Raw genomic sequence first — 16997 nt, 5'->3', positions numbered from 1 at the left:
GCTTTTACCCTAAGACACGTGAAGCCATCCAACTGCATCTTTCCCAACCTGCCGCTCAGGCCCAAGAATGGCTCATGTCACCGTGACTGACAGAGAGAGGGAGTATGTCAGAGAGAGCGGCCAAATGAAATCCCTCGGCTCCCAGCCACGGATGGCTTCAGCATTATCAGGATTCCAGCTTGCAGTCTCTCTGAGATATGGGAACAACATTCTGTTTCTCCATTCGGGAACTGATCTAGTTATTTTTAATTGCATATTCATACAACATTCATGCCAGGATCTTCAATATTTTGTAAAAAAAAAAAAAAGATGATCCATTTTCTATTTGACAATAGAAATTAATTCTAGGTGTTAAGATTTTGGGACAAATTCTCTGTTGTAAAGAAAAGCTCCGGTGGAACTGTCAGTGTCTTAAATTTCTTATTGCCAAAGAGAGAATTCCATTGCAAACAAAATGACATGTGTGTGTTCTTGTGTGCGGGGACCGGCTTTTCACCGACTGAATCGAACTGCTCACTCTGATGGAAAAAGAATTAAAATCTCTCAAGCAGAAGTGGGTGGTGTGAGTCTGTAAATCTCCGACTAGAGGAAATATTTTTGTCACTAAAATGAATCTCTTCATCTTGCAGAGTGACAGTTACTTACCACAGCCTTCTCGCCATACCTTGTGTGTCACTTCCCCCTTTTTTGTTTAAAAAAAAAAAAGAAAAAGCACTTTCTCTGTGCTGATGCTTGGCTACATGCACAAGGTTGGAAATCTCTTCAGTGTTTGATAAACAATCATCTACCATCAAATCTTCATACAGCTGTTCATACAGCCTTTCACTTTTATTTCTTGCATCACTAATATAATTATCGATTTGGGTTTGATCGTTTATGAGCAGAATATCTTTTAGACTTTTTTTTTTTTTAATTAACTGTATAATGATCATTGTGATTTAGTAACACAGCTATGTAAGGTGCGTCAGACGCCGTGTGCGTGCGAGAGACGGTTTGGTTTGCCTGACTCCAGATGAGGAATCAAATGGAGGGACTCCTGGGGCTCATCATCTAGTCAGCAAAAACCGCACCCAAGAAATGACTTCTGTACTATATGATGAGAACCAGTGATTTCTGTGAACGTGATTAGCGAGTGTTGGTTGCGTTTCATGAATCAGACACATGATATGAAAAAAATTGATTCTGGACACGGTCTCATCTCCAGTCATTAGATGAAATGATATAATATAATATGCAGTATAGTGTTATTGATGTGAGCCTCACCTCTTGCTAATTAGAAAATTGTCTTTCCAAATACTGCCATGTCAAAAAGCTTTCATAGACCTAGACAGTATATCCAAAATAAAATATCTTTACATTATCGATGGTATCCTAGTGTTCGACCTTCTCTTGTTCATTTAAAAGGTTTCACTTTCTTTTTTTTCTTTTTTTTTGGATATCTAGCTCAGAACTGCTCTGGCTTTCGGACATGTGGTCAATGCCTGGAGCAGCCTGACTGTGGATGGTGTGGGGACCCAACTAATACAGGAAAAGGACAGTGTGTGGAAGGCTCGTACCGCGGCCCTATGAAGAACCCACACAAAAACAGCCAGGACATGCTGCTGGATACGACTCTATGCCCCAAGGAACGAGGCTACGAGTGGGCCTTTATCCAGTGCCCTGGTGAGAAGACACGCTAACATGAAATCCAGCATTATCAAGTTATATGCTTAGCATCTATCCATTGTGTCTGTCCTGTGGTGAAAAACGTAAGTATTTCTTCATAGGTAGGAAGCTTAATCCCTTCTCCTTCCAATCTTTCAGCCTGTCAGTGTAATGGCCACAGCACTTGTGTGAACGGGAGCGTATGTGAGCAGTGTCGTAACCTCACCACCGGCCCACACTGCGAAACCTGCATGCCTGGTTATCACGGCGACCCCACCAACGGAGGGAAGTGTCAAGGTCAGTGAGGCGTGCAGCCAACAGGAGGCGTCGTCAGACCCGGCAGCTCAGGCAGTTAATAGTACACAATAGTAGAGTGACTAAACCCACACAGAGCACCATTTGTGTTAAGGTCATACAGGAGCCTGTGCATTTAGATGTGGGAGGAAAAGGTTTCAGTGCTCCTGCTGTAATAGGAAAGCAGAAGCTCTCCCACATGAATGCACATATACATGTGTTTGAGATCCCAACCGGCGTGCTGTTTCCTTGTAAGTGAAGTAGCGCATCGTGTGGTTGAGGTGAGAGGTGTCGTGTACCCTCTGGCTCTGTTTATTTAAAACAGCTCTCTGGCACAGCAGTGGACCAGATCTCCTCTCAGAGTTTTTTTTTTTTCTTTTTCTTCCAGATACAGTTAGCGTTTGTGTACAACACCTCACGTTGCTCAGTGTTCTAGGTGTTAAGCTAAAGCTGCGCTCTTGCCCTAACTGCCTGACAATTAGACACAGGAGATTTATACTGCTGGGGTTGGCTAGAGAGGTGAGCAAATACAGATTATACACAGCTCAAATTTCTTGGAGGAGTTAAACAAAGATCTATGACTGCCGCAGTATCTATAATCAAAGGAAGCCCAGAGCCAAGACAACTGAATTCATAGGCAAGATGCAAATAGCCTGTATGTAATAATATGTAAAATTTGGTATTCATTCATTCCAGATATCTTAAAAAATTACATTTTTTTTTACTGCACAGCTTTGTGGTGCATCCAGTTGCCAGTAAAACACTATTTGAGATTTAGGTAAGGTAACAAAAAACAAATAATTTAAGTAGGTATCTACTTATAAACACATAAAAAGACTAAGAAGTGTTGATTTAGGAGAGCAGACATACAAAATTCTGTTAACTCCGATTCCCAAATGTCCATCATGTTCCCTAGTCCAGATTCAGACGGATACACAGATAGCATGTTGATCTGCCGTCACATCGTATTCACTATTCCCAGCCACCACACCACCGTATTTACCTCTCCTCATCCTCAAACCTGGGATGTGAAGAGCAGGTATTACCGCACAGAGAAATGTGACCGTGATCTAGAAACAAACACGGCGCTTCTTCCTCATAGTGACTCTCTGTTGCTTCTGCCGCAGATCCGATAAAATACACCATCACCAGCGCTACGCTTCTTGACTATTGTGGTTCTGGGAAGATTGACAGATACTGTTCTCAACTGTCACTTTGTCTTCTCACTAATTACGCTTATTGGCAGCGATGCATAATTATGTCTCACAGTGTTAGATCTTTCCACAGAAAGTTTTTCTTGTTGAAGTAGATTGGTGACTCACTTTCTGCTGTTAAGCCTTCACTTGCTAAAAGGCAGCTTTCTGCAGGTCTAATTAGTTTAATTGCTGAGGTGCTGTGTGCTCGTCATCTAAAGTCACTCTCTCTCAATCTCTCCTCTCTCTTTCAATCTCTCTCTCTCTTTCAATCTCTTTCTCTCTCTCTCTCTTTCAATGTATCTCTTTTAATGTCTCTCTCTCTCTCTCTCTCTTTCAATCTCTCTTTCTCGCTCTCTCTTTCAATGTATCTCTTAATCTCTCTCTCTCAATCTCTCTTTCTTGCTCTCTCTTTCAATGTATCTCTTTTAATCTCTCTCTCTCTCTTTCAATCTCTCTTTCTCTCTCTCTCTCTCTCTGTCTCTCTTTCAATCTCTCTCGCTCTCTCTTTCAATGTATCTCTTTTAATCTCTCTCTCTCTCTCTCTTTCAATCTCTCTTTCTCGCTCTCTCTTTCAATGTATCTCTTTTAATCTCTCTCTCTCTCTCTCTCTCTCTCTCTTTCTCTCTCTCTTTTTGAATGTCTCTCTCACTCTCTTTCAATGTCTTCTCTCTCTCTCTTTCAATGTATCTCTTTTAATCTCTCTCTCTTTCAATCTCTCTTTCTCGCTCTCTCTTTCAATGTATCTCTTAATGTCTCTCTCTCTCTCTCTTTCTCTCTCTCTTTTTGAATGTCTCTCTCACTCTCTTTCAATGTCTTCTCTCTCTCTCTCTTTCTCGCTCTCTCTTTCAATGTATCTCTTTTAATGTCTCTCTCTCTCATTTATTGCTTAATCTCTATCTGTCTCCTTCTCTTTGTGCCTGTGCCACTCTCCCTCTGTGTCTGTCTCTCATACACTGTTTTCTCTCCTCCTCCAGCCTGTAAGTGCAATGGCCATGCCAGTGTGTGCCAAGTGCTGACGGGGAAGTGTTTCTGCACCACCAAGGGAATTAAAGGAGACCAATGTAACCTGTGAGTATCAGTAACACACACATGTTCCTGCCCCAAATGGCACTGAGCCCAAATCGCAATCTTAACAGCCTTTAATACAGCTAATGGATGCTGCAGTAAGGTGTGCAGGTGTACCTGATGCAAGGAGGCATGTTCTTGCTTACTGATTTCCTACCCCATTTTCTCTCTCTCTCTCTCTCTCTCTCTCTCTCTCTCTCTCTTCTCCTCCATCATACAGGACAACCAAAGTCCATTACCCAGCACCCTCAACAAGTCTTGTAATCAAGCATACGCACCACTGCAGCTAAAAGATGGAGTTTAAACCACTTGATTAAAACTTGATGTAGTTCCTTTGTGTGTGCCAGAAGTGAGTGTGAGTGTGTGTGTGTGTGTGTGTGTGTGTGTGTGTGTGTGTTTTGAAATTAGCAGTAGCATTGCTCCTAGGCGATTGCTCTCAGTGCTCTCAGGTTCAAGAGTCCTTCTTAATTACTGAAATGGAAACAATCAAAAGCAAAATCATTCCTGTTTGAAGTCGGTCATGCTCTAATACAGCCTCATTCTGTATGGTTTGTTGTGTTTTAGACAAAGGTGTGACCTGAGTGGGGGTTAGATTAAAGCGCTGCACAGAGACGGTGTTGGCACATGTTCAGTGTGTGGGTGTGCACTTAGTGCAGATTAAATTAAGATACTGTAAGTAGGGTGCATTATGTTTTATTGCTTGTGTGTGTTTGTGTGTGTGTGTGTGCTCATGCACGCCAGTGTACCGTCATTTCTGAAATGTCAAACAGATGAAAGGCAAGGGGGAATGATGTGTTCAGGTTTTCTAAAACTGCCAGCAGGGCTGTTTGTCCTTAGACCTGGTCACAGTGGTCTCTCTCTCTCTCTCTGTGTGTGTGTGTGTGTGTGTGTGTGTGTGTGTGTGTGTGAGAGAGAGAGAGAACAAAATGCAGGAGTCACAGTCATTTCTATAGAAAATATATTATATTATACTATAATATAATGATCAGAATGTTAGAGAATCAGATGTATTCTCCTCCGTCCATTTTTACTTTCCTTCTCTCTCTCGTCCTTCCTCTCTCCCGACCTTTCCTTCCACCATTCCATCCATTCTTTCTTATCTTCCATACCTCTCTTCCGTCAGTCTTCCCATCATTTTCGGCTCCACTCCCTTCTTTTCTCTTCCGTCCTTTCCGTTCATCCGTCCGTCTCTACAGTACGTCTCCTCCGCCCTCCTCCTCTTTTGTTTTGTTCTGTCATCTTTCTTTTGTCCTTCTCTCATGTTCTTTCTTCTTTCAGTGTCTTACCCTTTTCACTTATGTCCTTCTATTCTGTTCTTTATTTTCTGCCCTTGTTGTTCTGTTCCTTACTTCTCATCCTTCTTTTTTTTTTTTTTTCTTTTTATTCCTTCTGTGACCAATCATTTCTGCTGTAAAAATACGCATCCTGCAGAACGGACGATTTTAATTAGCGGTTTAATCGTTATATAACGCTTGTGCTTAAGGATCGGTTGTTAATCGTGTAATCAGTGTTACATTGTTGGGGAACTTAAGAAATCTTAGTATCATTACTTTGTAAATGTTCATATTATGGTTGACTTTCTGAATTGCTGAAAATTTATGACCTTATTACTTCTAGCCATGGTGCATTATTCTGTGATTTTCAGCAATCGAACCAGCTTTAATCTTCGCCAGTCTAACCCTGACATCCCAAGACATCCCACAATTAAGTACAGAAAACTCTGAAATATTTGAAGCGAGAACACAACACAAGAAAATGACTCCACTTTCTCACGTTACGTGGCAGTTTAATATAACTATAATTACCACTGAGGTTGACCGTAACTTTTAAGTGCTAAATTAGACCGCACTCGGGCCGGCATTCACAGGCAAATAAAGCAAAGTGACTCCCTCTGCTCTCTGATACCTGGACTGAAAGACAGCGGGAATGAGGAAAGTGAGTGTGCCGAGTTGAAACTTTGATCATCAGAGGCTGCAGACTTTAATTCGTCTTCTGCTTTGTTGCTCGGTAGAGCGAAAGAACGTGAAATTTGCTTAGATCGAGAGCGAGAAAAAAGCCCCGTAGGCAAATTGATGTTAATTGTTTAGCGAGTTTTACAATAGGTGGAGGAATCCGCTTCATTTTCTGTCTCGCACAAAATAATCAAACAAAGCACTAGGTTGTTGTTTACAAGGTGTGATAGACACACACACACACACACACACACACACACCTTCATACAGTGACACCATTAAAGACCTAGCTCAAATGATGCGTGTTTGCATGTGGACTGTAATAAATAGAACTTTGCCCTTCATTTTGAAGGAAACCTATTTGGGAAGAATAAGTCATCTGAAATGACAATTCATTACATAGTTTGCGATCAGTCATGAGGAATTATTAGCTCTAATTAGCTCTTCTCACACACCCGATTCAGTGAGCTATTTGTTTGCGAGCTATATGATGATGATGCTTTATAGCTCCCATAAATAGATATTTTTGATACACGTGATCTGGGGAAAAACTCAACAGACGTTAAAGGCAGGGTCTCCGATTTTTGACAGCCAATGTCGACATATAAAATTACCAAAACAAACACGCCCCTAACCAAAATGGTTCCCATCCCTGTATTGATAGCTCCGCCCACACGTACATACGTAACCCAGGCAACTAATGGAAAGAAATGTGTCTTTATCATAGCTGAAGGGAAGAACGATACGATTGCAGATAAACAAACAAGCAAAAATGACACACAAGCATAATCGTGGAAAGGACAAAGGCATATATTAGTTCTGTGAAACAAAGCAAAACCAACGTTACTCACCTATCGAGAAGGAAAAAAGCGCCTCGGCGTCTTAAGTAAAGTTGAATTTCCCGAGTCAGTAACTCCTGAGCTAAACGCTGTTACTACACAAAACGCGGTTGTAGCTGCCTCTCTACATTACTACGATAGAAAGGAGGTGTTATTTGTGTAGTGACAGCGTTTAGCTCAGGAGTTATTGACTCGGGAAACTCATATCTGTGAATATGCGGCCAACTTCCTGCTCCTTCAGTTCTCTCTAGCGCTGGAAAGCTGATCCTATATTAACACGTCCTACTTCTTGCCCTATCGTAAGCCTTTCTTCGCTTTCTTTCTTTGTTTTTATCCTCCATGTCGATGTTAAAACCGCTTTCTGCTAACGTCACACATGCACACTGAACACTCTCTCCGCCCACAGATTGACAAGCCCCGCCCCTTTCTGCTCATTGGCTACACATTTGTTTGTTTTGATTTTTGTTTATTATTTGGCCCGACTCCGTTTTCTGAAGCATTTCTCAAAAATCGGAGACCCCGCCTTTAATACGGCTCATTTTTGGGGAAAAAAGGACAAAAATATCTGGTTAATTTTAGTTATAATTGAGTATAATAATATAATACCATAATTGAGATTTCCCTTTAATAATATATCCGTTCGAATGTCTAAATAGTGTTGAAGTCTGTATATTTACATTCATTCCAAACCTCGTCTCTTCATCGTCATGCAAATTTTTCTCTTTTGGGAGACTTTAAAAAGCTAGAACTTCTGGTTGAGACGCATGCAATAGAGTCTGTATTAATTATTATTCAGTCTAAGCTCTAGTTATTTCTTCTCCTGTAATTTGTAGAAAATGTCCAAATGTGGACATGTGAGGGATTTCCACAGATCCAATGTGAAGTACTCTCCAAAGCTTTGGTTCATTAAGCACAATCTCTATAAACTCTCTGTCTTCTTGTCATTTTAATGATCCTGTTAAACTTCTCTTGCAGTTGTGATTCGGAGAATCGTTACCTTGGCAACCCTTTGAGAGGAACCTGTTACTGTAAGTATGGCCTTTAAGAGCAGCGAGTAATCATTATTTCACTCCATTACGACTTCAAGTCTCTGATTAACAGGACACAGTACAGCTCAGTTACCTTACTCGTTCAGTCCAGATTTGTCACTTAGATTGGAATGATTATATGTTAATGTAACAAGGGGAATGTTGTCAGGCTTCGGTTCGATTGTAACAGCGGGAAGAACATGACTAAAAGTCTCTATACTCTGAGAGAGCAGGAAGCGTAGGTAGGGGTGTCGACTGTTACTCAGTGTACATCTCACAGGACGTATGACGATTACGTGTCCCTGCGTGTGTGCAAGCGTCCGTTCACAGACACGCTCACAAGCTGCGTGTGATCTGTATGTGAGAGGTGCGGCGATGTAGCACTAGGTGGCAGTGTTGCGGTACGACATCAGACACGCGTATGCTTTTTTGCATTCTCTATCAGCCGTCAGCACGGCGCTCATCCAGCCTTAATGCGGTCAGGAGCATTTAGGACATCAGATTTCACTCAGTCTGCAAAAGCTGCCAGCATTATCCCTGAGCTATCGCCAGTCCGCATTAAACAAACCCGTCAATTTATCAATCACTCTGTCGCTGCTCCACTCCAAGTATATCTTTTAGACGGAGTGTGTAGGCATTGAGCGACAGCTTCTGTTTCTCTGATTAGAGAAGAGTGCTAATGTGCCCATGTGTACTCCACTGCACTTCCCTCATATCGTGAACGAGTTGTGAAACTCTGACGTTTTGCGGAAGTGATTAAACCGGCTAATTACGATCTGGGAATGGTGTAGGAGGTTGGCGGTAGTGCTAGCGGGAACTTCTCACTCTCTTTATCACTTTGATTTTTGCCTTGGTTTTATAAAATAGTCACAGAAAACTGTAATAGCTGGAAATCAACATGAATTTCCTTGTATGGTGAAGGAACTGGATCACTAACGGGATTGTTTGCTTAACATCCCCCTTTGTGGTAAACTTCACGAATGACAAGAGGATAGATATGCTGTAACTCTTATCTGCCCCGGCAGAGAAAATCCATACAGAAATCCATATATAATTTTTTTTATAAGAAAGACCCAACCCGAGACAAACCCGAAAAATTTAGACCCGAGTCCGACCCGAGCCGTCTGCATTTTTTTTTTTAACCCGACTAGACCCGAATGTTACTTTAGTGTAACCGCTACAGCGTGGATTTAAAATTGATTGACAGGTCTGTTTCAACGAAAATTAGCTTACCGCCAGTCACACGATGTCGCAAGCGGTCTTGGCAAACAGAAGAGAGGTTGGAAAAGGACTCGAGTCGATGCGCACACACGAGATACAGTAGTTCGGGTCTTCCCGGGTCCTTTCGGTAAAAACACATTTATTTTAAATGACCCAAGACCCGATGCCGCTATTGTTAGACCCGACCCGTGTCCGAGGTACACGTGAAACTTTTAGACCCGAACCCGCTCGTGTCTCGGGTCGGACCTCGGGTTTTCGGATCTAAGTGGACACGTGAAGACCTCTACTACAAGGCCCAAACCAGCTCTGTGAAGACTTGGCGTGCAAGATTGGAGTGGAAGAATTCACGTGTCCAGTACAGAACCCTGCCCCTAACCCCACTGCACTGAACACCTTTAGGATAAACTGGAATGCTGTCTGCACCCCAGATCTCTTCACTCAACATCAATGCCTAACCTCACTAATGCTTTTTAGGATGAATGGACAAATTTGGGTCGTCCAACACCGTATCAATGCCCATGGTCCATATCCGGATGTGACGATCAAGTGTTCGCATACTTTTACATTGTGAACTGATATAAACAGTTATTGAAATAGTTAAACAGATTTCTTTTGCGAATATATTTACAGCTTCCATGGAGTGACGTATAAAAATCTAAATCCTCTTTAAATTCCTAAAAGGACTTTTAAAGAGAGAGAGAGAATTTTTCTCATCATAATAGATTGCATTTCATACAATTTCTAGACTAATGCCAGGACCTCATTTTGCATAATGTAAAATCGTCATCTATCTACTGCAAATTATGTGAGACCTGTTTTTAAGCTCGACAGCACACACCTCGATTATTCCCCTCACGACAGTCTGTTAATGGCGTGTCCGTGTGTCCTTCTGTTTATTGGACAGGTAATTACTCATTACCAGCCGAGTCACAGCAGCAGTCCTGACAGGCTCTTGTAAAGACGACGTGTTCCGTCTCGCAATAAAGCAACGGCCACCGCCTGTCATAGCAGCTACTGAGAGAGAGTGTTCTGTTAGAAGTAGGAATATCTGCACTGGTTGTGGTATCTGTAAGAGGTGGTGCTGTTGTATAAGGGGGCACACACCATAAACGTCTCTGTAAAACGTCCGTCATCGTAACCACATCGGCGATACATTCCTTTAGTCATGGAACAGCTACAGGTGACCGGTGACTCATTTAGCACTTTAAAGGAGCCCTTTGCAACACCTCCATAATGCCTCATGTTTTATATTTCATGTCTGCATCCCTAAGGTGAACCAGTTTCTAAATGTTAGTTCTAGCAGCATGCATCTGAATGAATGAATCATATTTCTAAAGCCTGTTATAAATAATATGGCGTGTTGCAGTAAGCTCTGATGTAACAGCTTTAACTCTAATGTCTTTTGAACAGACAACCTTTTGATTGACTACCAGTTCACCTTCAGTCTGCTTCAAGAGGATGACCAATATTACACTGCCATTAACTTCATGGCCACTCCAGAACAGGTCGGTCATTCTGCAGGTCATTCACCTTCCACAGTGCTGTGCGCACACACACACACACACACACACACACACACACACACACACACACACACACACACACATACACACAGACGTTCTGGCTGTAAGAAAGTGTCACTTTTTTTTATTAAACAATATTGTTCATATGTACCATGATATTAAGCGCAAGGCTAAATGTTTAACCAGTACAACATGTCGATCATTCAGAAAATTAAAAGTTGTTATCATTAAGAAATCTCACAAAGACATGAGTTTTTTACCCATGCAAAAAACACATGAAGAATTCCCCAATAATATTTTAGGTTGTAATGATTTCTCGAGTCAAAAGAAGTTTGCTGGTTTTGTTAACGCTTTGGAACATACGTGTTGGCCGTGGAAAAACCCTTTACATGCTAAAACTTTGCATTTTACTTTATAACAAGCTTCCCTGAACTGAAACATTTTAACCATAAGTGAACCTTTAACCCCACCAAATGTAAAGAGCTATTTTTTTTTCTTCCTTTTTTATTACTTTTTTTCTGACTGTGCCAGAAGAGCATCACAGACAGTTTGACAGATAGGATCTAATTACAAACCGAACTGATTAGGCTCATGTCTATTGTGCTGTGAAATGTAGCTCTTCAGTAACTCGATCAAATCACAACATTGTCTGAGAGGCGATCGCTCTCGGTTACGGCAGACCGACCGGACCGAGCGTGATCTTATCAGAAGACAACGCAGGCAAGATCAAACAGTAAAAAGAACATTTGTTATAGTTGACATTTCAAAGTATGGTTCAGACAAAAGAATTAAGACAAATATTATTATTTTGGCTGGAAATCAGGATCGAAGCACAGTGAACACTAGCTGGTTTTTCTCAGACCTTAACACACACATGAAAGAAATGTAGGGGTGTTATTATTATTATTATTATTGGCTTTGCTGAGCTGAGAGATTTGAATGATTCGTTTTTTCCCCAATTTGTTTTCCTTCTTAGACCAATAAAAATTTGGACATGTCCATCAACGCATCCAACAACTTCAACCTCAACATCACTTGGTCTGTTGGATCAACAGGTAATAAAGTTAAATAAAGGCAAATTGTTCTATGTGTCTGTGTGTAGTTTATGTGCTGTTTATGTGCCATTCTGTTTGCTCCAGTTATTTATTTTGCAATCTCCATCCATTTAAAAAAAAAAAAAAAGTCACCAGACGCCGCTTGCTGTGACACTGACATTTTCCATCCTGTTAAACAGATTCGTCCTTCTCCCCCTTGAACTTTCGTAGCTCAGCCATTAATTTCTAGAGCATTTGCTCCATGTTTAAAGATACTTTCCCATGGGCTGAGCTTTTGACAATAGTCTAGCCCACAGCTCAGAATTCTGAGGACCGAGACGTCTTCAGGAGCACGGAACGATTTCAATTAAGATAACCGTTCTCACAGAGCGGCTCTCGCGTTGTCATTTTAAGGGCTTTGTTTCATATTGATGGTTTAGAAATGTGATGTGCAAGGTTTAAAAGTGCGCACTGAGTGGGGGGAAAAAGAAGGAAACGTGACAAATTTTATTGAAAAGAACAAACCTTTACACGCAAGTTTTTCCCCCATCTAGTCTGTTTAGTTTAGTCTGTTTTATTCCGAATGGATAACGGTTTTAAAGGTCGAAAGTGTCGGCAGAACGGTTTACAGCCGCTGTTTTCGGAGGTGTTTTGCTGTCCTGGTTTGGCTCTACTTGTCCCTTAGAGCTAAGAGTCACTTCAAATCAGTACAAGGTTATTCTGACTCATTAGCTTTATCCTTTGCAGGAACATTTCTGTCGTGGTGCGTAGAGATGGATGGCACAGGGGCTCACTGAATGCCTGGATGTGTATGAAAATAATCTAACTCGTATTCCATATCATTCACAGCCACCAGATCTGAGTTCGAACAGTTACAGAGTGACGGGCGGCTGATTTAAGGTGCAGAGAGGGTGCTTATGGGTAATGCTGTCATCCAAGAGGCTAACTGATTGTCGCGTGTCTCTAAAGCGCTGTGTGTCAACCAGTCTGTTGGTGAATGCTGATTGATTTGGGAGACGTGGGTCCTGCGGCGTGCCCTGAAATCCTTCCACAGGGTTGTTTAAGGGTTTCAGAGTAATATCATTACAAACACATCTCGTAAACAGTAAAAGATTTAAACGCAAAACGTTTTCTTTTGTAGCTTCTGTAGTGTCTTCTGCTAAAAACCTTACATAAAAGTATGCGACAGAAACTAATGAAAAACCTTTTTGAAAAATATCAGTGTAGACTTATTTACACTCAGTTTCTCAGGCTGGTGTCTTTTAATAAAATATCTCCTCTATGGTAAAACTCTTTCATGGAGAGCTTTAAATGACCAGCACGCGAGAGCTGATCGGTTTGCATCATGCTTGCATGACACTCTGCGAATAATCTAATCACGTTGCTGTAAAATAGATTTGTTTAAAATCAGTATTCTCTTCGTCATGCTATTTCTAAAATGAAAAACATTTGTTTTCTAAATGTTCACCCCTTCCTTTAACTGCATATTCCTGGTCGGTTAATATTACACTGCTCCCTAGGGGCTGTGCACTCGTACTATATGCAAGGATGATGGCTGAACCTCGTGCATGGTGGCTTCACAGATATGAGGTCACTGGAATAGACAGTTCTCTCACCACCAGCAGTCGCGGCAATATATTTAGAAAGAATGCTCTTAATCCCTTCACTTCAGTGCAGATTCCGAGACGTGTCTGATCTATGCCAAGCACGTTGCAGCTGTTCTGGCCCAACACCTTACTAAAGACACCTTATGTTCCCTTTTCCCCCCTAAAAATCACTCCTCTGTGCTTTGAGAGTGGGCGTCAGACTAAACGCTTCACACTGTGCTTGTGTAAGTAGATTCACTTTAACAAGATCTCAGTTTATTGTGCATCGAGACTGCTTAATTGCGTTCCACTTCCTCTTCACTCCATTTCCTGTCTTGGAAATGTACAGAAAATTTGATCCGATGGGTGATAATGAGACTATTCCGAAGATCTCTTTAAGCTCGTCGCTAAAAAAAAAAAAAAATTAAACAACCTTCATTTTTCGCTTTCCTTCAGTGAAATTAGCGAGAGAGAATGAGAGAAGGAAGGAAAGGTTCCAGGTGATCATAATGCAAGTCATTCATTCTGAAGACATAATAGAGCTTAATGATCAAGCTTTTGCCTGTGATTCTGAATGCTGAGGTCCGTCATAGCTGTTACAGCAGTTAGTCGTAGGTGAACATTGTTCTAATTCTAATCCGTTAACCGTGTGCATTTGTGCTTCTGTTATACATTTGGAGACGCAACAAACCCACACAAATAGACAGCATGAGCACTTTAGGACTAAGTAAAAGTACTATCTTCTATATCAGGATAATCAGTCAGAGGTGCCATGGAACATTAACCTTATCTAGTTCATTTTGAATAAACCGCATTGTATGGCTCATTGATTATACTACATTGATTTCAACTGCTAACCTACTTAAAGGTGGGGTCTCCGTTGTTTGAGAAATGCTTCAGAAAACTGCTTTGGGCCACCAAACAAAACAAAAACAAAACAAACGTGTAGCCAATGAGCAGAAAGGGGCGGGCTTGTCTATGTGGGCAGAGAGAGTGTTCAGTGCGCATGTGTGACATTAGCAGAAAGCGGTTTTAACATTGACATGGAGGATAAAAACAAAGAAAGAAAGCGAAGAAAGACTTACGATAAGGCAAGAAGTAGGACGTGTTACTATAGGATCAGCTTTCCAGCGCTAGAGAGAACTGAAGGAGCAGAATCTGAGTTTCCCGAATCAATAACTCCTGAGCTAAACGCTGTTACTACACAAATAACACCTCTTTTCTATCATAGTAATGTAGAGAGGCAGCTACAACCGTGTTTTGTGTAGTAACAGCGTTTAGCTCAGGAGTTATTGACTCGGTAAACTCCAATCTGTGAATATAGTAAGTCAGTCAGAAAAGTGTTTCTGTGAATAAAGTGTTTATTGCGGGAAATGTTTTAGTTTCTCACCTTCATACGTGTATGTAAACCTTTTGCGGACACTTGAACGTCACAGCAATTTGTGGGTAATACATGGGTCTTCTCTGCTACCACAAAAGACCCACAATTGTATAGAATGTTTTTGCATGTTGTAGCTTTATAATTTCTCTTCACCAGAGCTAAAATGCCCAAACATGTCCCAATGCCCATGTGTTCAAAGGTATCTCCATGAACACATGGTTTGCTACGGCTGAAGTGGAGGAACTTAAGTGGCCTGCACAGAGCCCTGACCTCACCACCACAGAAAATATTAAAATTAGATTAGATTAGATTCAACTTTATTGTCATTGTGCAAGGTACATGTACAGAGCCAATGAAATGCACTTAGCATCTAACCAGAAGTGTATAGATACAGTAGCTTACTTACAAGGGGCAGTGTAACAAATAAGGGTGAGGTTATACAGAAGGTGTAGTAATAAGTACATATAACTGAATAAGGGTAAATATAGTGTGTTTTTCATACAAGTATGATACAGTATGAAGTGGTATGACAGATATAGCTGTACAAAAGGAATGTCCTTATGAATATATACATCTATATATAGATTTGTTTGTGGCTGGATGGACAAATCCACACAGCCATGCTGCAGGATCTAGTGGAAAGCCTTCTCAGAACAGTGGAGGTTATTATAACAGCAAAAGGGCGACTACATCTGAAATGGGATGTTCAGCACGCACAGAAGTGTGCTGTTCAGATACCCAAAAACTTTTGACCGTAGCTTGTATTTCCAAAGAGCTCAGTTTTGCTTTGTTTTCTGTCATGAAGCTTGACGTATGATCAGATCGTCACTTCATGTTCATCGACTGCATTCTTTAGGCTTACGTAACATAGCAACACACGATTATTGGAATCAGATTGTTATGACTAAATGAGGATCTGACCGATATCAGAAGCAACAGTGTGGTCATGAAATGATGAAACCCTGTTATTTTTGATTGTAGATTTGGCCCGATCTTACTATCTGTTTTCCATTTTAGGGAATTTCTCCGTTAAAATAATACATTATTGCGTTCTGGTGTTTTGTGTTAATCTTTTATTTATGTTTCACCTGAACTTGTTCACCCAACAGCAGGTACCATCTCTGGAGAAGAAGTTCCAATTGTGTCCAAGACCAACATTAAAGAGCACAGGGACAGCTTCTCCTGTGAGAAGTTCAGCTTTCGCAGCAATCCCAACATCACCTTCTACGTCTATGTCAGCAACTTCTCCTGGCCTATTAAAATACAGGTATGGGTCATCCACGTGCATACAGATTGTTACACGCTCGCTTTAATGAGCGACAGACGACGCAATGCGACCTCTCTCGCGTCAGGATTCCCAATACTGCTCTGCTAAATTAGCCCACCCATGTTAAATGTCAGACAAAGTGGAAAGCCAGCGTTCGTTTTCTCCCGTGGATCAGAAATCATATTGATCACCAAGTCAAACACGCACTTAGACAAAATGAAACACTTTTAAAAAAGATCCATGGCTTTATAATGTCGGAATCAATTATTGAGATGTGCGCTGGGACAGTTTTGCCGCGGATTCCCCACAATATTCATTCCTTAGTCTTATGATGCATAAAATTGAAACGGCTCTCATATGGGAATGCATCACACCACCAGATGCCTAGATGACTGCTGTGTAATGACAGTCTCAGAGTGAGTGATGCCTAAAGACAGATGATCTTGCTAAGAAACATTAAAGTTGAATTCAGAATGAGGTGTTACACTTTTTTTTTTTTTAATGAATATATGATTGTTTTTTGTGTTACAGACATTCAAACAAAGCACATGTACAGGACATGGATGTAGTTTTAATGACAGGCACGAGGCATGCTTAAAGCAAATGTTTTCTATATCTCTGCTCTGAGAGTAGACACAAAAGAGGATGAGATCTCGATTACAGTATCAGAGACTTTAGACTTATTTGTACCGTCCATGATATTCAGAAACAAAACCTCTCACCTTCAGTCCACTCCTCTGTACTGTCCACTCCTTGTCTTTGCTATACACCTGTTGTGGAAGTTCTGTGGTTCGAGAGATTCAAAGAATAAAGTATAACACTGGTAGACACGGGCAAGAGTAAAAAAGGTTCCACAATTGATTGTGCTCAGCAACACTCCACATGTAGCATGAGAGATGAAGGGCCAAGATCATTGATTACATCAAGGTTTTATAGACAGAACCCAAGAAGAACAGAAGATATGTAA

General features: G+C 41.1%; 1 protein-coding gene across 2 annotated transcripts in view; it reads left to right on the top strand.

Annotated features, from left to right (window-relative positions):
• Positions 1-16997, top strand: part of atrnl1b (attractin-like 1b) — a 110449-nt gene that overhangs the window by 35988 nt on the left and 57464 nt on the right. For both annotated transcript variants that reach the window (XM_027140657.2, XM_047817239.1), the window contains exons 18-24: positions 1444-1662; positions 1804-1941; positions 4109-4202; positions 7966-8018; positions 10650-10744; positions 11739-11817; positions 15873-16030. In XM_027140657.2, coding sequence (XP_026996458.2) covers positions 1444-1662; positions 1804-1941; positions 4109-4202; positions 7966-8018; positions 10650-10744; positions 11739-11817; positions 15873-16030 — 836 coding nt within the window. The remainder of the gene's footprint in view (positions 1-1443; positions 1663-1803; positions 1942-4108; positions 4203-7965; positions 8019-10649; positions 10745-11738; positions 11818-15872; positions 16031-16997) is intronic.

This window comes from Tachysurus fulvidraco, chromosome 8, assembly GCF_022655615.1.
Source record: "Tachysurus fulvidraco isolate hzauxx_2018 chromosome 8, HZAU_PFXX_2.0, whole genome shotgun sequence".
In the NCBI taxonomy this organism is placed as follows: domain Eukaryota; kingdom Metazoa; phylum Chordata; class Actinopteri; order Siluriformes; family Bagridae; genus Tachysurus; species Tachysurus fulvidraco.
This window is presented reverse-complemented; position numbering and strand designations above follow the sequence as displayed.